The sequence below is a fragment of the Macaca thibetana genome, chromosome 12 (assembly GCF_024542745.1).
Source record: "Macaca thibetana thibetana isolate TM-01 chromosome 12, ASM2454274v1, whole genome shotgun sequence".
Lineage (NCBI taxonomy): Eukaryota > Metazoa > Chordata > Mammalia > Primates > Cercopithecidae > Macaca > Macaca thibetana.
In genome coordinates, this window is record NC_065589.1 from 12,221,557 (window position 1) to 12,246,005 (window position 24,449).

Consider the following 24,449-nt stretch of genomic DNA (forward strand, 5'->3'; position numbering starts at 1 on the left):
ACTCTAACATTGATGACCCTTAGGGAAATTACTTTATCTTGTCCTCACAGTTAAATGCTGCCACTTGGCCTCTGTTATTCTGGAATTCTATCATTTTGCTCACTACTGGGGGATCCAGTTCTATAAAACATCCCTAGCATTATTCCAGCCTGCAGGGGACAGTCACCATTGAGCTTGTCAAGGATGTGCTGCCCCCTCAGCAGTGCATTCCTTCTCACCTTAGTTAGTGTCTGAGACACCTTAGTAGTGTCGCCCTTTAGAGGAACTCGGTCACCTGATGGATGGATTCTCCAGTTGTAGAGCACAGAGTCATTCTAGCACACCAACTTCTATATCCTTGGGACCCCTTTTCCCAGACTCTGCCACTGTAGTCCTGGTATCTCTGCTTCCACTTGATTTAATTTGTAGCATGGCTTATACTAAGTCTCTGGGAGCCACCCAGGAGTATATCAGAATTGTTACCTTTGGCCCATGCCAGGCTAGTTAAACTCTGTGGTAGAGAAGCTTGCCCTTTTGTCAATAATTCTCACTTCTCTGGTTTCACATTTCGCCCTTCCTGGACCAGGATCCACTCCCAGACACAATCTCCTCGCTCCTGCTGATGCAGCTGGCCAGTCCCACAGCTCCTTCGGAGGATGAACGCTCTCTTCACTTTGTCACCCTGCCCATGACTGTGGACTTGCATTGTCCTGAGCAGTCTCTACATAGTCTTCATTCTAGAAAAATCGGGAGTTGGGTGGGGGTGGTAGCTCTCTCTTCCAACAAGGGGCAGAAAGACTTTTCTGCAAACCCAGTAGGTTCAGGGGGCATCTGGAGTTCAAAGTTCTCATGTACATCTACCTAGATAGCCCCATACTGAGTTTTAAGGCCTTGACTTTGGCATAAGAGACCACCCGGAGCTTAGAATTCAGTCTTCTCTGAAGTTCTGCGATTTGTAAAATCAGGGCCTGTACCAGACCTTCCTTGCTGTCTGCCTTCCAGCTGCAGGTATGAGGGTCTCTTCTCTTTAGGCTTGTGATGAATAGATCTAAGCCTGTCATTTACTCTTTTCAAGACATTAACGGCACTTAGTAATAACCCATACTTCTTATAGTTACTTTTCCTCACTTCTTAAATGCCAGACAATTGTACCAGCTACTTTAGTACATAGCTTGACCTGTAGCTCATCCAATTTACTACAGGTGAAAATTTGGGCAACCTCAGTGATAGCACTTCTGGGACTATCCATATTCCACCCAGCACCATTGGGCTAGACAGTGATCCAACTCCAGAATCCTGTCCTCAGAGCTTGCTTCCTGGGGCCATTACCTTAGGTTGCATTCCCCAGTAGCACATTCTGGGATGAAGTCCCTTAAGCAAGAGATTGATGGTGAGCGTTCGCTCAGAAAGGAGCAGGGGAAGCTCATCATGTGGGCAAAAGCTGAGCCAGGATGTGGCAACAGCTGGAGACTATCTCCAGCCTGATTCCTGGGAGCACAGAGTAGCTGCACACCACATCCTTGGTCCTGCTTTGAGGCAAGGGGGCCGACCTCAGTCCACAGGGTGTCACTTCCAGGTAAAGCTGATTCCATTCAATCAAGGGTAATACTCTGGGGACTGCTGACATTAGCAGCCACCACTCAGCAGCTGGGGATGAAAAGACCTGGCCAGGAGATGGTGCCAGGATGCCAACAGCTTTCCAGGGGAGTGAAAAATGGCTTCCCTCTAACCTGCTAGGTTCTTTGGCTGAGCTACGAGTGAATTAAATTGACATAAGTAGATTAACAGGAGGAAAAAATTTTTAATAATACATGTTTGCACAGGAGTCCCACGAAATTTAACACTTCAAGAAGGGTCAGATGATTGACATTCATACACCATCATGAGCTATCTTTATCGAAAAGAACGGGGGTTTGGGCGTTCTGCAGGGAGTTGGCCACAGAAGTGGGAGAGGAAAGGGAAGAAGTGTGTCTTGAATAAAGCTTGGCTGGTTTTCAGATAAAAGGTCTTGCAAGTGGCCGGGCGCGGTGGCTCACTCTTGTCACATCCCAGCACTTTGGGAGGCCGAGGCAGGTGGATCATGAGGTCAGGAATTTGAGACCAGCCTGGTCAACATAGTGAAACCCTGTCTCCATTAAAAATACAAACAATTAGCTGGGTGTGGTGGCAGGCACCTGTAATCCCAGCTACTCGGGAGGCTGAGGCAGGAGAATCGCTTGAACCTGGGAGGCAGAGGTTGCAATGAGCCAAGATCGCGCCATTGCACTCCGATCCCGGGTGACAATGTGAGACTCCGTCTCAAAAAAAAAACAGAAGAGAAAGGTCTTGTGAGTAATAAATGTTATCTGGAGCCGACCTCAGGAGAAGAGGTGAGAGTCTGTCTGTGCTGGTGTCACCTCCAATCTCCTTCCCTGTGATCTCAGTTACTCTTCCCTGGTTGGTGAGATTCTTGGGGATGTGATTCATGATGATTGAATTTCTTTTGAGGATTTGTCTTTGGGCAGATGAGGGAGGCTCAGAGAAAAGCCCCTCCCTGCTTGTGCTATTTCCCAAGTGCTCTCAGTTTGAAGTCAGTGGCAAGGCAGTGGCATATTTTGGGGTACCATTTCCTGAAGGCCTTCAGCATCCACTAAACCAGTCAACTGTTCCCATTTGTTTCCTGAATAGCAAACACTTCCTTGAAATCCTTCTCAAATTCAGCCTCCAGTCTAAGTCCCATTTGGCCAAAATCGTTATACTGGAAAAAAATAATAAAGACAAAAATGATGTTCCTTATCATTAGTGTCATTAGACACCTTTCAACTGAGAATGATCGGGACTCTTGTCTTTAAAAAATAAAAACTGTAAGTTGACAATTTATAGTGGTATGTATTTTGGAGTACAAGGTAGTGTTGTGATTTATGACTGCTATGTGGAATAATTAAGTCAAACTAATTAACATACCCATCACCTCAAAGAGCTATCATTTTGTGGTGAGAACATTTGATATTTACTCTCTGAACAATGTTGAAGTGTGAAATATACTATTATTAAGTAGAACTCTTATCTTAAACACCCTAAGTTACATTAACCAGGTTAAACTTGAAAACTAATGCAGCTAACAGTAACTTCTGTTTCTTACCAGCATGATGCTTTCTTATTAACAGGGCAGAAAAGTGAAATCATTTCCACAGTTGGGATTATTACTTCTTTGGCTTTGGTTGCTTATTTCAGTGGGTTAGAAAAGTAACCCACTGAATTTCAACAATTCAGATAGTGGAAGGGTATAAGGTAAGATCACTGATCTGTTCCTTTCTCGGTCACTTCTACTCCTTGCTGGAAATCCGTGTTAACCATATGGTCTCTTCACATGCAAAGGAATCTGGAGTTTGGGATTTCTGGGATTGGGGGCAGATAAGAAGCACAATGTCACTTTAAGATGAAATTCTCTTCTCTTTATATGCTGCAGCAGGCAGGACTCAATTGCTCTCTCTGAGCTCCTGTCTCCTCTGGGGCAGGTAGGGGAGGAGCTCTCAGGGACCTGGGGTTCTGGTTGCAGGGACACCTTTTGACTCACCGTTTCTTTGCTAAGAAGAGCTTAAGTTCTGAACTGTAAACAATCAATCACTTCCAGAACCCTTGCTTGTGCAAGCTTATTACAGGATGAGGGAAACTAAATTTTTCTAGGCACCAGAAAATGAGGGGAAGGATGGGAAGAAATGAAATGGAAGCAGGAAGAGCCACCTACCTTGTAAGAGGCCCTGTGGTTCTGGAAGATGAGGCGCATGTCTCGTATAAACCCCTCCACTTGGGGGTAACTGTGCTCATTCAGCCTTTTCTTGATTTTATCCAACCACATGGGCTCCTTCAGGCCTTGACACGCCTCTCTAATCTGGTGACAAAAATACCAATGGAAAAGCTACCAGCATAGTTCAATGTCTGCCTTCTGTGGATTCCCATAAAATCCAGTAGAAATACAACAAGGTGAAGATTGTAACGACAGCGTGTGCTCTTGCCCCATGGGATTAAGATCACAAATCTCACGAGGGCTCATTTCAGGGTCAGGTAATGTCATGACAGCCTGTAATCATGGGTTGCTGTTTTTACTTACATAATAATAGTATGGAATCTTGGCAAAAAAGGAGCTCTCAGAACAGCAATAGACTTTCAAGAGGAGGAACTCACATTTCTGCAAAAGAAAGAGGCTGTAAATGAAAAGCAGCTTGGAGAGAATGAGCCCACATGCATGAGACGGAGCACACGACTCACACCCTTCTTCCACAAGTTTCTCTAACATGTGTGGCTCTTGGAAACAGACATGTCATGGCTGAGTTATTTTTTGTGCAAACAAATTGGGGTGTTCTATCAGTGCGATTGAAGTGTGGCTCGGAAGAGCAGGCTCCTTTTGTGAATTCCCCTGACCCTGCGCTTGTTCATGGTGCTCACGTGTGAGGGGAAAGGAGAAGGCTTGGCGTTTGCATCTGACTTACCAACTGTTCCTGCGGACACATCTGCCTCTCCAGGACCTCAGATTCCTGACAACACTGTTGGCTTCCTGAAGACTCCTTCATCCTGCAGAAGATGCAACTCCACGGGGTCCTGAGAGATTGGACATGGGTGAGCAGAGGGCAGGGACCCTGGAAACGGCCACCGTTCCTGTGGCTGCCACTGTCTTCCTTCAGGAATGGCTGATGGGCTCAGTCATGGGAGGGAGGGGAACACCTCCCAGAGTGTCCTAGAACTGCACATGGGATCTCCAGCCATTGGCCTTTCCCTCGCATCAGCGGTAGCAGCAGGCAGGAAGCCCGAGGAAGGTGGTGTCACCATGAGTGTGGACTCTCCTTTTCCTGTCTGAGCTGCTGGGAGCACAAGCAGCCCTGCCTGCCAGGCCTGAGTTTCAGAAACTGGGCTTTCAGCTCCAGGGACCTCGGGCCTCCATCAGCCCAAGACCGTGCTTCCTGTCTTGTATGAATAAGCACAAAATACAAACAACTGGTGTTTCTTTTCCTCAATCCCTTGGGACAGGAGACTCTCCTGCCAAATCGAAGGAAAGGACAAAACCAGTATGTGGGCAAAAGGTCCCCAGCACTGGCCTCAGCATATCAGAGGCGGGTCCTTGAGAGCACAGAGAACATGAACCTCCTGCTGCCAGCCTCTCCCGCTGCTCTCTGAACACACAGCTGCGTCCCAGTACCTGACGAACCTGCCCCTTCCCCATCTAGACACAAGTGGGCGCTCTGCTGGAGAGTGCGCATGGCAGGCGGAAGGTCCCTTAAAGCAGGAAGGAGAGGCGCCTGCATGTCACTCACCTCTCAGTTTCTACAGGCGCGATGTGACAGTCTTCATGGAAGACTCTTGAACAAGTGTCACAACAGAACAGCTCCCCTCCGTCCCGGCACACCTCACACTCATCCAAGTTTCTCATCTAGAAGGTAAAAGAGTTTCCACGTCACTGGGAACCGCAAGATTCAGGAAGGCCACCCCTCTGGGCATCTAGAACACACTGCCTTGTGTGAGTCTGTGTGGACAGGCGTATGCTTCTCCCTGGGATATGAAGGAAAAGCATGGCATGGAGATTTCAGAACAAATCCTGGTCTTCAGTGAAGTTCAGGAGGCAGGGGTATGTGTCAGAATAAAAACGTTTTCCTTATAAAACCAGAGATTATAACGCAGAAAGACGAGCAATGAAGCAAGAGGATGATCTTCTAGGAATCTGAATAATTGTATTATGCTGCAGATAAAACCAGGTTTTAAAGTAACGTGTTAAATCCATTTGCTTATACTACAAATCAACTCATGAAAGGGAGACCCAGAGAATTACATATTAACGGAATAAGCTTCTGAGATATCATCACATGCATATTCTTGGCCATAAGTTCCTCATGAGTTGAAGAGAGGGCCTAGTTAGGGGTTTCTAGGCTGTGGGTTTTGTGCCTGGAGGGCTCTACACCGACCTCTGAGGGGGAAGGACCATGAGTACAGATGACCAGGTGGGTCACAGGGGGCACATAGAGCTCTTCGGCTCTGGGGAGCCTGGCAGAAGATCTCCCATGACTTAGCTAATTTGGATTGTAAGGTGCAAAGATGTCATCTCTAATGACCAAGGACCATGGTAACAGCATCATACAGTGTTGAAGATGGAGGCCCTCTCCTCATTTCCTGGGCCCATAAAAGAGCTGGTGCTTTGTTCTATAAAAAGAATGGGAAATCAACTAATTCTCCATTTCTCACCAGTCTCAACATATGAGACCTTTAGCTAGATTTAATTTGATTTAGTGAAGTTAAAATATGATAGTATTTGCATCCACGTGTTGTGGAGCAAATCCCAGTCATTAAAAACCAACAGAATTTATAGAACAAATATAGAGACCAATACGTAGAGGCTGTATTGTAGACAAATGCATGTGTATTTATGACAAAGAACCGGTCTGTGACTGAGCCCTTTGTCGTTCAAGGGAAAAGTGCTGTGAGGACTAAAATTAGAGTTCAATATTATGTGCAGCCTGGACATCTGGTAACACTGGGAGGGCCTAGAATGGTCTATCTACAAGTTCTCCCCTGGCTCTGCTCCTGCAGATAAGGTTTCCTACCAACACTTCTGATCAAGAGGACGGCTTGCACCTTCTGCTTATTTTTGATTAGCTGATTTCGTTTCCCTGCCAGCCATGGAATTATTCAAACCAGCCAATCACACTCTCCCTCTGGAAGCAGGGGACGGCCCACCCTCCACAGCCACTGACTGTTTCCACTGTTCCTGAGCGCAGCCCCCATGTGGCCCTGTGTGGAGTGCCTACAGGGCTCTGTCTGCTGCTACTTCTACTTTTATATTTTGCCCAGCTCTCTAAATTCATTTCAGCTCTAGGTTAGGTGAAATCCTTCTCCCGTGATCTGGATTTTCAGGTTCCCCAGTGAGGATATATGTTCAGAGGTGGACTTTTTCCCTCTCACACGTTGAGAACTGTGTTTTGGCTGTCTCACAGAGTTTGCAGTGGCAAGCCACTTCTTTCAAAGGGTCTGTGAATTCCTTATTTTGCTGGAATGTTCCTGTGGTGGCTCTTGTAGCAAAAGTTCACGATGTGAGTCTCAACATGCTGTTCTGTCTGTCTGAGTCGGAGGTGGAAGTTGGTCCTGCCTCCGATCTGCCATTTTTTTCCTCCAAATCTATATCTTTTCAAGAAGAGATTTGATTTCTCTGGTTCTTTGGTTGTTAGTCTGGCTGTACATTAGACTCATCTCAGGAGAGTACATAAAATGCTAATGTCCTGAACCCAGCACCAGGGATTCTGAATCACTGGGTCAGAGCTGAGGTGCAGGCACTGGTATTCTTCTTAAGGTGACAGAATAGGTAATTCTATGTATCAGCATCATCTGGGGACCTTAAAAAAATTCTAATGTTCAAGTCATACATAGTCCAGATTGATTAATTTAGAATTTCCCTAGAAGTGGGATCCAGGCAACAATATTTTTTAAAGCACTTCAGGTGACTCCAGGATGCGGGATAATTTGAGATTCAACCTGAGCAAAGTCTGGTTATGGAGGCATGGGTATATTATAAGTCAATGTTGTTATTGGCCTTGGAAAAATTATTAATAGTGGTGACCATACCTTTGCTGGAACTGTTTTCCTCTTTTTCCCACAAACATCTGGCTGTGGGCTGTGAGACATAAACCTCCATGTCAAGCTTATACAAAATCAGCCACACAAGCACTGACCTCCAGGACCGTTTTAACTGTTCATGAGTCCCTGAGTTGGCTGGGCGTCAAAATCAGTGTGGATAAGAACTAAATCTTGTTGGAGGATTGCTTTGGAGGTAAGGTGTGTATAAAACTATTTGAGCATCCCTCCTCAGTTAAGTATTATGTGTCAGTATTATTGCATGATATTCTATGTGAGTGCTGCCTCCTGGAGTTCTGCGAGAAAGTGACCTTACCTAAAATTGACATCTCACTGCAATGAAAAGGAGCAAACCAGAATTTCATTTAGAGAAAGAACTCATCCATGATTTCGGTAGAACCCAAAGCAGGCAGCCATATAGCAAGTAGAGAATGGATGGGGCCCATGGGATCAGAAAGTTTGCATAGTACTGAGCACCAGATAAGCAGTTGAGTTAAAATGCCTCAGGATTTACTAGGTCATGATGGTTTCAGTCCTAACCAGCTCATCAGCCTAATGGCTTCCCTGAGACTGGTCATAGGGGCTCTGTAAAGGACCTCTTGTCCTGTATGTACTCCTTCACAGGACTAATGACAGACTCCACACCTTAAACATAAGAGCTTGGCATGCTCTGTTTCTTCTGCCTGATGCTTAAGACGATCTTCAGCTCTACCTGCACCTTGGAGTGCACTTTTGGGACTTTCCCTTTCATCCATACCCCCTACTTGAGAATTCTGTTATCCTCTCACCTTTACTCCTTCCCCCTAGTCACCAGGCCAGCCCTACCCATTACCACTTCAAGCTCTGTCTCAAGAGACCTCAGTGGTCTAGAGCTCAGCCTCCCATACTCACTATCCAAGGGAATAAGGAAATAAGAACATTGGAAGGTTTCTACTGAAACACATGGGAAGGGTGCTTTCACACTGAGACATCCAAGACCCAGGCACATCTACCTGGCTTGGGTGATGCAACTGGTATTCTTTGCTCATCACACACAGCAACATACTCCAACTGAGACTGAACATGCTTCAGGGAATAGTAGTCATGGCACAGAACATATCACTGGAGAAAGGAGTGGAATACTCTGGGGGTCATAGCTCAGAATTTGTACTTACACAAGGGTCCACTGAGCTATTGTTGTGAGACTTCAGTATTCTCTGTTGAAAAAACAGAAAGATTGATTTACGATACTGAATGCATTGTTTCCATCTATCACTTACTTAAATTTAAGTAGTCATCTTTGAAGGGATTCAGGAACCAGTTGTAAAAAAATAGTTGGGAGGAGAAGGCCAGTAGGCTGGGGTGACTCCAGTACTTTAATTTCCTATGTAAGTAAACTGAAACCTGATGTAAACAGTAAAATGAAACTAGAGACTTTACCGACTAGAATCCGCCATCTACCTCTAATTAGCACCTTTCTGTGATAACCCATTAAATATAGTTTCTCTGACTTATTCCTGTGTTGGCCTCACTGTCTGGGCTGCTGCAGCAGAGTTCTCTGAACCTCTTCTTGTTCTGAGTGCTGCCCAATTCATGAATTGCTCTTTGCTCCAATAAATGCTATTAAATTTATTTTGTCTAAAATTTTATTTTTTTAAACAGTCTTCCCTTTACCTCATATCTGATTTTTTGGACCTATATATCTACTGAGGGAAGAAAAGTCCCCAAGTACTACTGTTTAGCCCAATGCAAATCCCATTCCCTGCAGGGAGTCTGGACCTAGTTCGCACAGGCCAAGTCAGAGAAGCTCTACTTGTCCTTTTACTCCAAGGGGCCCTCAGGCATATTTCCTAAACTTGGCCTTTGTGTCATCCCACCCAGAAGAGCTGCAATAATAATCAGGCTGAGAACTTATCCCCCACATCCTCCAAGTACCCCAGGGCCCAGAGTCCTGGAGGCCATGCAACTATCCCAGAGAAGAATAACACTGCCTTCTGCAGCTCCCCTAGGGACAAAGCCCTGGTGATAAAATGCCTCCAAGGTCCTCTGTGCTGCAGCTCTTCTTCCTGAGCGTCTCCCACTCTCCCTTCTATCCAAAGCACAAGAAGATGTCAGGTTGACTGACTGTCTTTTAAGAGGTAACCCACTAGATTTATTTAGATTGTTTTTGGATATCCATTGCAGGAGTTGGCACCTTTTCCTTCTGGGATACAGGCGGCCTCAGCTTTTGTCTCTAGCCCAGGGTACAGAGGCTATAAACAAGTGTGATCCAAAGCACAAGCACCTGAGAAGTGACCTTGTCACTGACTGCCTCTCTGACTAGCCTAGAATCTCCTACCCCACCCATTTGTAATTCATCCATGTTTACAATAAAATTGAAACAATCTTTTCCTTTTTTTCTTTTTTTTTGAGACAGAGTTTCACTCTGTCACCCAGGCTGGAGTGCCACGATGAAATCACAGCTTACTACAGCCTCGACCTCCCAGGCTCAAGTGATCCTCCCATATCAGCCTCCCAAGTAGCTACTGCATGACTACAGGTGTGCACCACAATGCCTGGGTATTTTTTTTTTTTTTTGGTAGAGGTGGTATCTCACGATGTGTCCAGGTTGGTCTTAAATTCCTGAGCTCAAGTCATCCTCCCATCTCAGCCTTTCAAATTGCTGGCATTATAGGCTTGAGTCACCATGCCTGGCCTGAAATGATTTTTCAGGTCAATCTTTTGTAATGGCCTCTGGAATTTAGTATGTGCTTGATAAGTATATGTTGAATGGGTGAATAAATGAATATTGTTTCAAGAGTTCAAGATCAGCCCAACATGGCAAAACCCCGTCTCCACTAAAAATACAAATAATTAGCCAGGTGTGGTGGTGGGCACCTGTAATCCCAGATACTTGGGAGGCTGAGGCAGGAGAATCGCTTGAACCCCGGAGGCGGAGGGTGCAGTGAGCTGAGATCGCACCACTGCACTCCAGCCTGAATGACAAGAGTGAAACTCTGTCTCCAAAAAAAAAAAAAAAAAAAAAAAAAAAAAAAACTAGAGTCTTTTAAGCAAGCATTAGCATACAACAATTATTCTGGGTGAGTATATCAGATTGTTTTACACCTCAGCTGCCACCAAAAGGTTTATGTGGCCCTTGTCATGAGCCTGAGCAGAGACACTATCATGTGGCACTGATAGTGACACTGAAGTTTCCAGAAGCCAAATGGCTTTGCCAGCAAGAGAAGCTCTGAGAGGCACAGAGGACCCACGGAGTTTGTAATGGATCCTGGATCTGCCACTTAGGGGACCTCTGTTCTCCCCATGAGGAGACACAACACATAGAGGCAACTGCAGCTTGTTGCTGCTAAGTGTTGCACCTCAGAAGAGGGGGAGAGTCGGTTAGTTGGAAATGTCCAGTTCATTTGGGTCATCCAGACTGAGTTACTCTCGGCACCTGGGGAAAGGTAGAGATGCTGGTCTTTAGTGTACTCACTGAAAAGGTGATGTAATAGTTTCCCTTCAGGAAACCCAGTGGATGAAATATCTCAGTGGCTGAGAATTCAAATCAGCCAGTATATCAGATAAGGTAAAGGCCTGGATCTCAGGTTCCCAATGGAATATGAAGCCCAGTGGCGAGCTATGTGTGAGCTGTTTTAGAAGTCTGTCAATGTCTTGAATGCGCATTTCTACCTGAAGTGCACAAGGATGACATTTTTCTCTTCCCTCTCCTCAGGTTCTCATTCATACTCAGTCTTGGAAAAACCATCACCTTGTCCTGAATCTACACTGCACTTAACCTATTTATTTGTCACGTTCTTTAAGTGAAGGGAAAATCACTTTCACAGATAAAAAGCAGGTCTGCACAGTCTTTCTGGTAGAACCAAAGAGGTGACATCAACATAAAAGGTTTTCCTGGTCAGCCCCTCCTATAAAATACATTTGCCTCTGGAGATCTTCCTCCCCAATGGCACCATCTTGACGAAGGGAAATAATTTCCCGTTGAGAAAGAATTCTGTGTAATCTGTGTGTACATTTTTTTTGGAAGGTGAAAGAGGATGTGAAAGATTGGAAAAGAAATATTCTTTTTATTACCTATTTCATGAAATAATATATGGTTTTATACACGTCTCAAGTGACTGGGAGGAAACGTTGGCTCTATCAATTTCACAAAAGTTAGAAAACAATAACATCAATGGAAAAAATCTGATTTTGAGTCGGAGATGATATTCTCATCTTATTATGAAATATTTTTATGTATTCCATGACCGTGTTGGATTTTCCAACTTTGACACTCTTAGAACATCTGCATCTGTTGCTAAAACACATTCAGGGGGTTTGTTTTGATGGCTCCTCAGCATCTCCATCTGATACAGTTTAATCCAAAGAGGACCTAGCTTTATATACACATAGTATTCAAAGTAGCAACTCTGAAGGCATATATAAAAAAAATTTAAACGTGGGTAGTGGAGAAGGTGAAAGCTTAATTATAATTACCCAATTGGAGACTCCATAGAATAAGATGTCGTACATGTTAAATCAGTTATGTGACAAGAATCTGTAGAAAATTATGTAATAATCACCTTTTGGTTCCTGTAATGTATTTTTGGAGGATTAGGTAGAGATCCTTCCTGAAACATAAAAAGACCAAGATTCATAGTCAGCCTGTGTTTCCGTTTTGTGAGTCTGGCATTTCCAACCTCTTCCCAAATACTTCTACCTGAGTGTTCCACTGCCAGCTCAAACCCAAGGTGTCTAATGAGAAACCATCTCCCTCTCTTCACCTGTGCTTCTAGACTCCAATCAACAGAAAATCATTTTCAGGATCATTTTCCCTTCTCTTGTGCTTCTTTCCTAAGTCCTAAGAGGTTTTCATTCATAATCTCATACCATCTATCACCTCTTTTCCAGTTCCACCAGTGCCACTCCCAGCTGGAGTCCCTACGCCAGAGCTATCCAAGCAGCACCCACTTATTGCATGCTACTGGGTGTCAGTCACTCTGATCAATCTTGGGTACATGGAGATGGGAAAACCTAAAGAGATCTACAGACAAAAAGCACTCACAGAAGGATAAATATAAACAGTGAAAAAAGGGCATTAGTAGGGGGCTCAGGAACCCTGGGAAGGGAGGACCCATGGCTAGGTCAGTGAATATTTAAGGAAGAGGGTAACATTTGAGCCAAGCATTCCAGACTGAGTATAGGTTTGCTAGCAGGGGAAACAGTGAAGACATTTCAAAACCCCATTGCTGTCTAAAATACTGTGTTAAATGTCATTTCCAATCTCAGAAGATTTCGCCGATTCCTTGTTATCTCAATTACAGATTTGAATTACTTAGCCTGGCATTAAAGCGCTCCACAGACAACCTCAGTTGCTGAATTGTGCCTTATTGTATGCAATCTATCTACCTAAATCCACAGACCTGTTAATAGTTTTACTATGGTTCTTGTTTTAATGCCATTCTGGTTTTCAGGTCATTCTTTCTCTGAAGTATCTTCTTGCCCTGCCTGACTATCAACTCTCTTCTTTTTCTCAGTGCACAAAATTGTCTGCATCCACCCTAGTCAGAATGACCCTTTCTTCCTCCAAGCTGCTGCATCTATCCTGATGGAGCCCCTGTACAACATCAATGTGTTGCACTGTAGTGTGGTTATGGATATGGGGTCCCTCTCTCCTGAATGAGAGGATAAACTCACTGGCATCAAGGATTTAGCTATAACCTAACAAATATTTGGTGAATAAACAGTCTCTTCATTATTGGGGAACAACAGGAAGGGGTACAGGTCTGGCGCCTTGTCATTGGAATACCTTCATCAGCCTTTGTAAGGGCCACCCGCCACAGCGCACACTCAGCTTCCAGTTCTTTGATCTTGCGTAGCCTCCTTTGGTTTCAAATTCTCCGGGGGTGAACCAATTTCCATCCTCAGTCTGTATACACTTCAAGAAGCTTCCTGTAAGACCAGGGTAAGTTGATCCTGAGCCCTCTTTGTTCCCAGTGCTCAGACTGTGGCCACTCACCACATTGTATCTAGAACCACCCAATTTCTGATCAAGATCAATAGCGGGAGGGTCTGGCCTTCCCTCTCAGACTTCAGAGGCCTCAAATCCAGCCTGAAAGTCCCCTCTAAGGATATTTCCTGGTGGGGGTGCACATTTCTTTGACCTTCATCCATGAAGAAAGTGATGGTTGTCAACAAGAGCAACCTTTTAAGCATTTCAAAAGCACTTGCAGAATGAAAAGCAAGTAATTCTGAAAGATGAGAGGATTCCAACTTGCTTTTTAATTCTGGGGGTAGAGACCAGGCCTGAGTCTGCAGATGGCTCTGGGGGCAACGTGGAGGCAGAATCCTTAGGTAGGGGTACAGTCTGAGATGAGTGCCCTGTGGCTCAGGAGGCTGCCCCAGCAACATGTGCACCTTCTATTACAACATTTTTCATTCAGTTTTAGGGCATTATTGAACAGAGATTTTCTCATCTGTGCAATCACGGGTAGCTGATATTAAAAAATAATTGTGAAATGTTACCTAATAGAAAATTTAAGTTATATATAAAAGATAGTCAACCCCATCAGCTATTAGGGAAATGCAAAGCAAAATCACAATGAGATACCACGTTACACCCACTAGTATCTTAATAAAAAAGACAGACAATAACAAGTGTTGGTGAGTGTGTAGAGAAATGGGAGCCTTCACACATTTCTCGTGGGAATATAGAATAATGCAGCCACTGTGGAAGACACTTTGGTGTTTCCTCAATAAGTTAAGAATAGAATGACCATTGGACTCAGCAATTCCTCTCTTGAATATACACTTCAAAGAACCGAAATATGTTCACACCAAATTTGTTACACAAATGTTCAAAATAGCATTATTTATAACAGCCAAAGAGTGAAAATAACCCAAGTTGATGAATGGATAAACAAAATGTGGTATATCTGTACAATGAAATATATGATTTATCAATAAAAGAAATGAAGTACCAATACATTCAATATGAATGAACTTTGAAAACATCATGCTTATTAAAAGCAGCCAGTCATAAAAGGAGATGTATTATAGGATTCCATTTGTAGAAAATGCCTAGAATAAGCAAATCTATAGAGCAGAAAATAGATGAGCAGCTGCTTAGGGCTGGGCATTGGGGCGAGGTGGGAATGGGCATTGACTGCTAATTGACATAAGGTTTCCTTTAGTGAAGGACAAATTGTTCTAAAATGAGATGATAATAATGGCTGTACAATCCTGTGAAAATACAAAAAAAAAATCATTGATTGGTATATTCTAAGTGGTGAGTTACATGATATGTGAACTCTATTTCAGTTAAGCTGTTTAAAAAAAGTCCCAATGAAAACATTTATATTAATTGGTGCTCAAAGAGCCAAGTTAAGAGAGGTCTGAGATGAAGGCCATTCTGATAGATGATTTTGACAAAGTTTTATAATTTTCAATTGCAAAATATTTTACGTTAATATGTAAATTAATTCTCACAGCTACATCATGGGGCAGGTTTTTCATTATTGTTCCCTCTCTTAGATGAGAACTTTCACATTCAGAAAGGTCCCCTTCTCTATTCAGAATGGAACAGTCACCCCTGCACAGCCAAGGCTGGAGCTCAGGCTTCCTAATGTTAAAGCCTGTGATCATCACCCTAAGCCAAGCACCCTGCCCCGGTGATGGCACTCCAGAAGGGGGAGAGAATATGAAGGTCGAGGTTGAGGGCCTCTTCCCTTTTCTGTCTGATTCAAAGTAAAATACGTGACATTTTCCATCTGCGAATTGACGTTCCTGCACTTCTCTTTGGTTCTTTGGGCAACCCCTGGACACTCCGTGTGCGAGTGAGCATCTAATGGGTGTGATTTCTTAAAGTCTGAAAATGTCATCTTAGAAATCCCTTCCTCCTTCCCTCAAGCCAAACTGGGGCCAAACTCCTTGAATGATGTGTAATTCACATGATAATTCCCCACTACTTGTGATGCCTTCAGATAGGAGCTGCAATTTAAAGAAGACCATGAAACCCACCTTGTTTCAATTTCTCCTTATGTAAAATTCCCTTCACCCCACCACAGGTCACCGGAAGTAAAGGAGCCTGAAAATCCACAGTTTCATCTTTGTGCTTTCTTGAAGCTGAAAGAGAGGATTTCTTCATTGTGTCTCACTTTGCAAAGGCACATCCCCCTTCCCCACTGAGGTAAATCCTACAAAGGCACAAAGACTACTTAAGAAATTCTATTGCATAAATCTCTAGAGTTTCAAAGTCTTTCTTCCAAGTGGCATTTTTTAATACAATACTACACAATGTAGGCCCCAATTTCACCTTTCAAATGTCACACAAAATATTGGAGAAATTAGACTTCAGTAAAACTGTTTTAACTTCCAATGTAGTAAGCTCCACTGATTCTTATATGACAATGAAACATACAGTTGTTGTCATTGGTTTGATGGGCGCTCTCCAGCTATGCTGTTTTGCTGCAGTTAGGTAGCCAGAGATGAAGCTGGAGACCATAATCAGTCTCCCATTTGAGCACTGACTGGTCAAGGAGGGAGAGGCTAATGATGAGATAACCTAATGGAGATGGCGCCTGCCTTCTGCTTTTATTCTCTGCTTTGCTCCATTTTCCCCTCCTATCAGCTTTCTCCACAGCTGAGAAAGGAGCTCAGGGAGCTCTAGAATAATCTGAAAATTGTACTGAGCAGGGAGTGGGGAACTGGGAACCTGACACCACAGAAGTAGGTGGGAAAGTTTTTCAAAGAAAAACTCCAGGAGGATGAGCAGCGAATCCTGCCCTTCTAAACAGAGGAGTGGAGGCCATGACGGGCAGGGGGAGCGGCCCTTGGTCCTGAGACTGGTTTTGAAAAGGGCAGACTATTTAGACTGAGATGGACTAATAAGAAGGGTGGTTGGCCTAATTCACCCTCTAGCTTCCCAGATGAGGAAACCAAGGCAAAGAAGGTCAAGTGGTCAGCACAAGACCACACAGTCAAAGATGAAAAAAAAAAAAAAAAAAAAAGCCAAAAAGCCTTAGGACACAGATCTCTAACCACAACTCTGGTTCAACCTTAGTGTGCAACCTGTGGCATTCTGTGTAGCCAGAGGAAGGTCAGCTAAATCACTTATGGGTTATACCCTTTATACAGCAATGGGCTATCTCCAGCCTTGAAATTTATCATTTCAGTGGAAGTAGCACTTTAGTGGCCCCTGAGCCCCCGGGGTCTGATTGTAGATCAATCACCAACTTACTTCCTTCTTTCCTTGACACATTTTGGAAAATGACTTAATAGGATACATTTCTCAATAGTTAGTACAGTTTCATAAAACAATTAAGGAAATAGGTTTATTACTGAAAATACAGCATAAAGCACAGGAAATTAGATGTTTAGTTATTGAAAGTGCATTCCTCTTTTCTTTTTTACCTCTCGATCGGACCCTTTTCTGTGGAGCTCTGTTACTCTGAGTGAAGCAGGTTCCAGGTTTGCTTCTCTTACTCCCTGAGAAAATAGAATAATATAATCACAGTCACAAACGAGCAACTGTATTAAACATATTGCTGCTTTTCAAAAATTCCATTTAAATGTAACTTTCCAAAAGCCAGTTTAATGTACAAATAAAAAGATTTAAACCTTAGCCTTTAAGGTATGAAGAATTAGATAGCTAATATTAGGTTTACTTTATATTTCATTTTCCTATTCTTATATTAGGAAAAAAACTAATTGAAATCAGTATTCCACATATATGTCAAGCAACAGTATAAATACTTCATTCCATATTTTGAAGGTTCATTTCATGTTTTGAAGGTTCATTTCATATTTTGAAGGTTCTTTTCATATTTCATTTCAAATATATATCTTTGAAAAATATATATGGCATATAATACATGTTAAACACTTACACATCCACTAATTTATTTAATCTTTGCAAGATCAAAATGATGATTACTGTCATTACAGAGACTAAAATATTCAGAGAAAATTGAGACAAAACTACAAAATTAAGTGAAGGCATTTGGGTTTCTCTTAGCAGAGACAAAACTGAATGACAGTTCTGTGAATTAAGGGAAACCCTATTAGGTGTTCTATAAGTGAGATGTATGCTGCACATATCACATGGAGGGAAAATATTCGTACCTTTGTGCTGAAAGTAATAGTAAATGTGACCAGGGCTTTGTCCACATGGCTTTGGAAAAAAGAAATATTAGAATCTAAGAAACTAATCAGAAGAAAGTTAACCATGAGGAATGGGTAGAATTGAGACTTCTACAGCCTTCATTCCAAATGGTAATTAAGGATTGACATGGCAGATGCTGCGGCCGATGAGGTTCTCCCGTGTGCATGTTAATTGGCTGTGGGTGGACATCTCAAGGTTTACTATCGTTCAAATGTGTTTTATTTTCCAAGGCAGGAAAGCAAAATGTTCCTTCCTTCTTGTGTTGAATGTCCACCATCCAATGACCACCATCTGGGGGTGCTGGTCAGGGTCATGTAGACCCCGTGGAGAAATATTTTCCAACCTACTTATTCCTAAGTACTCTAAACTCTAAGCATATTATGAGCATATTAGGCCAGCAAAGTGGAAAAGACCAATCAGACCCAAAGTGGACCTATGGCTTAGTAATATGATTCCACTTTCTGGTCTTTAGACTACACACTTACTGATCAGGTTTTTACCCATTTAAGACCCAAATGGCCCAAGGGACCAATACTGATAATTACAGACATCTTATCCCAAGATCAAACAAGTTTCATATTTACAAGTTGTCATCCTGTTAATATTTAACCAAGATAATAGGTGCTCAAAGAAGAGCTTTAGGAGAGTTTAATAAACTTGTATAGGGAGGTATGAGTCTTCTATAGTAACAGCCAAGGGCTAAGAAAAACTACTAAAGAGGTGGAAATGTGGTTCTCCATGAGGCATATTAATCTTTTTGCTCCATCTTGCTGCCTGCCTCTGGAGGATGAGGTTTCCAGGCAATAGAACATCAGCCACACAGGTGTGGCTCTCTGAGAAGCTCTCCTCCCCTCTTCTCCCACGAAAGATGCCAAGGGGACTCTGGAAGGCCAGGACATCTCCAGGTCTCTCCTCTTCACTGCTTCATCCCTCCCTCCTCTCTGAGGGTCCACGCTCACCGTACAGTGAGAATAGATCCAGATGTTATACTCTTGCCGCTCTTTTCCCTCCTATATTCCAGCCAGTCTTGGCACTAGAGCTCTGGCCACAACCTTGGACAGTCCAGCTAATACAGAGTTATTTCTTCCTTTCTATCTGTTTCTGTCTGGTTACATCTTTTCTGGGACTAGTGGGTGTGTCAGATTTAGCTTTCATTACATTTGTTGAGGCCTCATATTTTTAGGGAGAAAAAGGAAACACCATGAAGTCTACTCTAGTCTATGGAGCTTTTGGTACAGAACAATCTGGAGCTTAAATACAGCAAATTCATAATACAGCACTACTGTGTTTTACTCTCAGAATCGAGTGGCTGAACAAGGCAGGATTCAAATATTATTGTGTCAAATATTATTGTGTTAAATGGCTGTAATACCCATTTAACAACACTGAAACCCTATCACAAGCCCTAATAAATACTATGGTGGCCAGAATATAATTTAAAGTTATTTTAAAATAATTGTTATGGTTGGTGTTAATTAGCCTCTAGAGGCCGGGCGCGGTGGCTCAAGCCTGTAATCCCAGCACTTTGGGAGGCCGAGACGGGCGGATCACGAGGTCAGGAGATCGAGACCATCCTGGCTAACACGGTGAAACCCCGTCTCTACTAAAAAATACAAAAAAATAGCCGGGCGAGGTGGCGGGCGCCTGTAGTCCCAGCTACTCGGGAGGCTGAGGCAGGAGAATGGCGCAAAACCCGGGAGGCGGAGCTTGCAGTGAGCTGAGATCCAGCCACTGCACTCCAGCCTGGGCAACAGAGCCAGACTCCGTCTCAAAAAAAAAAAAAAAAAAAAAAAAAAAATTAGCCTCTAGAAAGAAGTGTGACAGAGTTTTCAATTTCCTCCTGCTTTCTCAAAATTTCACTTCAAGTCCCAACGGTTGGGAACAATCCAGTAAGTACCAAGTAGAATGACCAATTGTCCCGGTCTGTCCAGGACAAAGGGGGTGCCCAGGACATGAGAGTTTCACTGGCAAAACTAAGAAAGTCCCAAGCAAGTAGGTTGAGTTGATCACCCAAGTTTCAAGCACCCACATCCTAAGACAATGCACCAGTCCACCTATGCGACCATAGAAAGAGTTGGTGGAACTGATGATGCTAGGTTCAGCCCTTCACTCACATCCAGGTTGTAGAAGTAAACCTCTATTTCTTTCAAAATAAGTCAAGCTGTGATGCCTGACCCCTCCCCTTCCCTTGCAGGAGAGTTGATGAAAGCATCTCGTGGAAGAAAGAGCTAGTGATTGCGCATCAACCACTTGTAATGTCATTTCACGGCTGCACCTGTCAGGCAAGACACCTCCACACTCTGATCTCACCCCTCTCTCTCACCTCCCCAGTCCTGGATGGGACCAAGCCAACAGCTATGGAGTAGGAGATAGGGCCAAGAGAGAATAAGAGAAGACACTGACTATGTCACCCCAAACTATATGTGTTCCAGACTAAGGCTTGCCCAGGCTACAGGAGGGAAGGTGCTTTAAATGCTTTAAACTGGGGAGGACATTGGAGTTTTAATACTTGGTCAGAAAGACTCTCAACTACTGAAAGGAGACTCTTATTGTTGTGAAAAGGGAGTAGGAAAGTGATAGGGGTTGCTCAGGACAGGAAATAACTCATCTAGGAAGAGGACTTGAAAGGGCAGTGAGAGAATAAACCTGTATTCTGCTTACAATTTACCAGGTCTAGCCTTTTTCATTAGCGAATGATTTAAGGCAAAGGAATTTCCAGGAAAATCAGATAAAACAGAGAGGAAAACAACTTTAGAACCTAGAGAGATAAGATCTATGATATGAATACAATCAACTTACAACCCTGGCTTCTAATGGGTTTGCTTTTTTTTTTTTAGATTTCACAGCTCTGAAATTGACTAAGTTTGACTAGTAAACAATAAAGGTTCTAGGCTCCTCAAAACGTCAACAACATTTGCATTGACCTGAAGGGCAAATGAAAAGTGGTACAAACTTTATCTTACCGCTGATCTTGGAAAGGCCTTGCAGATTCACTTTTGCCTTCTCTTCATTAGGGACCAGCTGGCCACCGGGTTTGCTGTTATCTGGGGATAGGCAGGGGAAAATGTATTAATAGAACTGAGCAGAACAACAGCTGTCAGGCTGGACCAAACTCAAGTGAGGGAGTCCTGGGTTTCTTCAGACACTCAGACAAGGAACCTCAAGCAAGTGTCCAGAGCATCTTCTGCTTTTGGGAGTGTCGACTTCTAAATTACACACAGGATTTAATTGTACATTGAAGTCTCTTAGAATTTATTAGGATAATACACAGAGACTTAAATGAAAATGTTATAATGACTCAGTCCAAATAATTTTTTAATTTGAAAACACTCATTCTTGTTTTTTGTTTGTTTGTTTGTTTTGTTTTTTAGAGACAGTCTTTCTCTGTCTCCCAGACTGGAGTGCAGTGGCACAATTTTGACTCACTGCAACCTCTGCCTTTCAGGTTCAAGTGATTCTCATGCCTCAGCCTCCTGAGTAGCTGGGATTACAGGTGCCTGCCACCACATCCAGCAAATTTTGGTATTTTTAGTAGAGATGGAGTTTCACCGTGTTGACCAGGCTGGTCTCAAACTCCAACCTCAAGTGATCCATCCACCTCAGCCTCCCAAAGTGTTGGGATTACAGGCGTGAGCCACCGTGCCCGGCTAAAAACACCCATTCTTAAAATAAATGCAACCACTTGTTTTTCTTTCCAAACAAAAATGTACATCCACAAACCGGGCAGACACTTAAACTGGCAAGAACAGAACAGAAGATATATAGATTGGTGAAAATGAACAATTTTCAATAGGACTCTAAAATCTTACTATATAGATCCACTGATTCAAAACTGAGCATCATTTGGAAAATAAGACTTAGCCTTCATTGACTAGGAGGAGGGAAATCCTTAGACCATGACTAAAATAAATAATATGTATAATTATGGAAAATTCAGAAAATAAAATGGTCTAAAACATCATCATCTGGAGATAGCCACAGATGAGGATGGCTATCTCCAGATGGTGATTTGTTCAAAAATATTCCCTTAGGTTTTTCTTTTGGCATATGTTACCTTTAAAGAACGCTTTTTCATTATGAAGTTTGAATATTTTAAAAATTTTAATACACACTGGTACATTTAAATACCACAAATAAAAATATAAACATCACCTCTATTATACTGACTAAATGTAACCACTGCTTATATCTTTATAAATGAACTGCCATTGATTTTTCTCTAGCTTTATATCTCTTTATACACACAGATAAATAATTACACATATCTATGTAAGGATTGATAGATACATAAAAACACACTTTCACAAGTATAAATTTCACATAAAATATGGTTGCATATATATGTATATATATATTTTACAGGTGCACACACATACACATACACCTTGTTTTCTTCATTTAGCCCTCTTAAGGACATTTTTCCAGATTAATAAAAATTTCTTGAGCTACTAAAAAAAGCCATGCTGAGGATGATAAGACCTCCCTATTAACTGTGGGCCTCTGGACTATTACATGCATGAGAAACCATTTTGTTGAAGCCATTGCATTCTCAGGCCTCTTGTCAAGCCTGTTAGTCTACATCCTAACTGATACAGGAGGTACAGAACTCTCCTGGCCCTCGAGAACTGCAGGCTTTCAAGAATACAGTGGGCAGTGCCCTAATAAACTCAAAAGCTGTAACGACCTCACTTTGCCTGCTTACCATGTTGTTGGATTTTTTTCTGCATTCTGCTTTTTATTCTGGTCCAGGAATGCCCCTTCTTTTTTTCTTCAAATAAAAGAGAATAAATTTAATTATGCAGAGGTATAAATATAATTCTCTGAGCTTTATGTGCTAGTAGTATACAAGATTTTTTTTCATACTTTGGTCCACAGGAATGAGGCAAAATTCTTTATAATCTGTGTAGTAGTGTGGAAGTTGAGTACAGAGTTCTATTTTAATTCTGCATGAGCTTTGTGGATCATAGGCTTGGGATACTATAGGAGATGACCTTCCTTTGAAACAAAATTTTTAATGGAAAATTAACTCTTGCTGGCACCTTAGAGTGAATAATAACTGCTACTCCATGTTCCTTTTTCAAATGTTTGTTGAGTAAATGCAAATGTGCAATGAGAAGGCATCCTCCTTGAAGCTGATGATGTTATAGATAATATTTTGTATTGGAAGTTGGGAGATATTGTGAACTCTGATGTAGTGAGTTTTCATTATGTAATTACATAATCATTATAGAATTCCCATACAACTTCATTAAATAATCTCAGCAGTGCCTCCACACTGTCAGCCCTCCTTCAGGCTGCAGAACAACTGACTCCAGGAACGCTATTGTGATCCTAGAAACTCATTAGTGTCATGAATCTGGCTGTCTGGACCATTTGCAGTCTGATGTGCCCTTTATCAGAAAAGTGACTCCACAGTGCACTGACTTTCTGACTGTCCCTCATCTCCTCCTGTCCACACACCATGGGAGGTTCACTGAAGGAAGCAGCCCCCAGAAAGGGGTCATCTCCTTCCTGGACAGTGACCAGGACAAAAGTGTGGGGTATTGCAAGTGTTCTGTAGACCTATCTTGAAGATTCAGGATTCTGTTGTGACCATTCCTAGGGATGACGCTTCATTCTTTTCCCTAGAGGCCTGGTGGGCACAGCCTTCTGAGTGCCCAGGGGATTCAGATTTCACTCCAGACACAGCTAATGAAAATGCTTTTGCTCTACTTGTATCTGATATTGTGGATGGAAGGTCTAAGTGAGAAAAGGAGATGATTAGGGGAGAAAGATGAAGGTGCAGCCACCTGAATGGTACAGAGGAATTTTGCAGCAGTGAAGCAAGAGCAAAAATCCCGACATCTAAGGCAGGAACACCTGCAACCCCAGGAGGCAAGGAGGAAGCAGGAGCATTGGTGATATCTGTCTTTCAGAACTACCCTGAATCCTTTTTCCAGAAGGGAAAACCCCTGCTCCAGTGCTCCTGCCTCTGAGAATGCTGAGTCAGCCTCTCCGCACCAGTCATGAGACAGCAGAGGCTGGGCCCAGGTTCTGAGGTCCAATATAGAATCCTCCAGACATTGTCCCTACCCCTGTTTTCAGTCATTTGTTGGGGTGGGTCGGGGGGCGACTGTTACCTGGTTGGTGTCATGGACAAAAAGGATAGATTGGAAAGACTGTCCTCAAACAGTACCTCCACATGCCCACCCTCTCCCCGCCCCCCACACACAAACAAATCAAGGACTGGACACAATGAACAGAACTGGGATCCCCAAGGCTTACAGTCATCCAGGAGTCACGTAGGAGGCACTGTTTCCCTTCCCCCTGACAAAAGTACATCCCGCTCAGGGAAGCTCAACAATTGTAAACACTTCCCTTCTTCGAGCACCTTGTGTGCTCTGGGGACTGTGTTCTTGTATGGAAGCCAGGCATTAACTTGCTTCCCTCATATAAGGTGACTTGTACCTTAGAGGTGATCAGCTGGTCATAAGAGACCTAAAGACCTAAAACATTCACTGTTTATGAAGTGTGTGTGTGTGTGTGTGTGTGTGTGTGTGTGTGTGTGTAGAGACAGGGTTCCACTATCTTGCCCAGGCTTGTTTTTGGTTGTTTTGCTTGTTTTTGGACTCCTGGCCTCAAGTGATCCTTCTGCCTTGGTGTCCCAAAGTGCTGAGATAACACGAGTGAGCCAGTGCACCTACATTTGCAATTTGCTCCTACAACATTTAGCAAATCAAATGTATCTGGACCCATGGGTCAAATTAATTAAAGTGGC

General features: G+C 43.0%; 1 protein-coding gene across 3 annotated transcripts in view; it reads right to left on the reverse strand.

Annotated features, from left to right (window-relative positions):
- Positions 1 to 1,763: 1,763 nt before the first annotated feature.
- Positions 1,764 to 24,449, reverse strand: part of SP140L (SP140 nuclear body protein like) — a 65,828-nt gene continuing 43,142 nt past the window's right edge. The window contains exons 8-20 of one of the 3 annotated variants that reach the window (XR_007718164.1): positions 22,395 to 22,460; positions 20,656 to 20,736; positions 16,942 to 17,016; positions 15,550 to 15,654; positions 13,340 to 13,482; positions 12,114 to 12,161; positions 8,727 to 8,768; positions 5,268 to 5,383; positions 4,449 to 4,557; positions 4,070 to 4,147; positions 3,707 to 3,850; positions 3,101 to 3,356; positions 2,585 to 2,716 (exon numbers count right to left, since the gene is read on the reverse strand). Coding sequence is in view for 2 of the 3 variants with exons in the window: in XM_050751108.1 (XP_050607065.1) it covers positions 2,618 to 2,716; positions 3,707 to 3,850; positions 4,070 to 4,147; positions 4,449 to 4,557; positions 5,268 to 5,383; positions 8,727 to 8,768; positions 12,114 to 12,161; positions 13,340 to 13,482; positions 15,550 to 15,654; positions 16,942 to 17,016; positions 20,656 to 20,736; positions 22,395 to 22,460 (1,106 nt within the window). In the remaining variant the exon portion in view is untranslated. Of the gene's footprint in view, positions 2,717 to 3,100; positions 3,357 to 3,706; positions 3,851 to 4,069; positions 4,148 to 4,444; positions 4,558 to 5,267; positions 5,384 to 8,726; positions 8,769 to 12,113; positions 12,162 to 13,339; positions 13,483 to 15,549; positions 15,655 to 16,941; positions 17,017 to 20,655; positions 20,737 to 22,394; positions 22,461 to 24,449 lie in introns of those variants that run through there. The other 2 variants (XM_050751108.1, XM_050751109.1) reach the window with 2 other exon arrangements.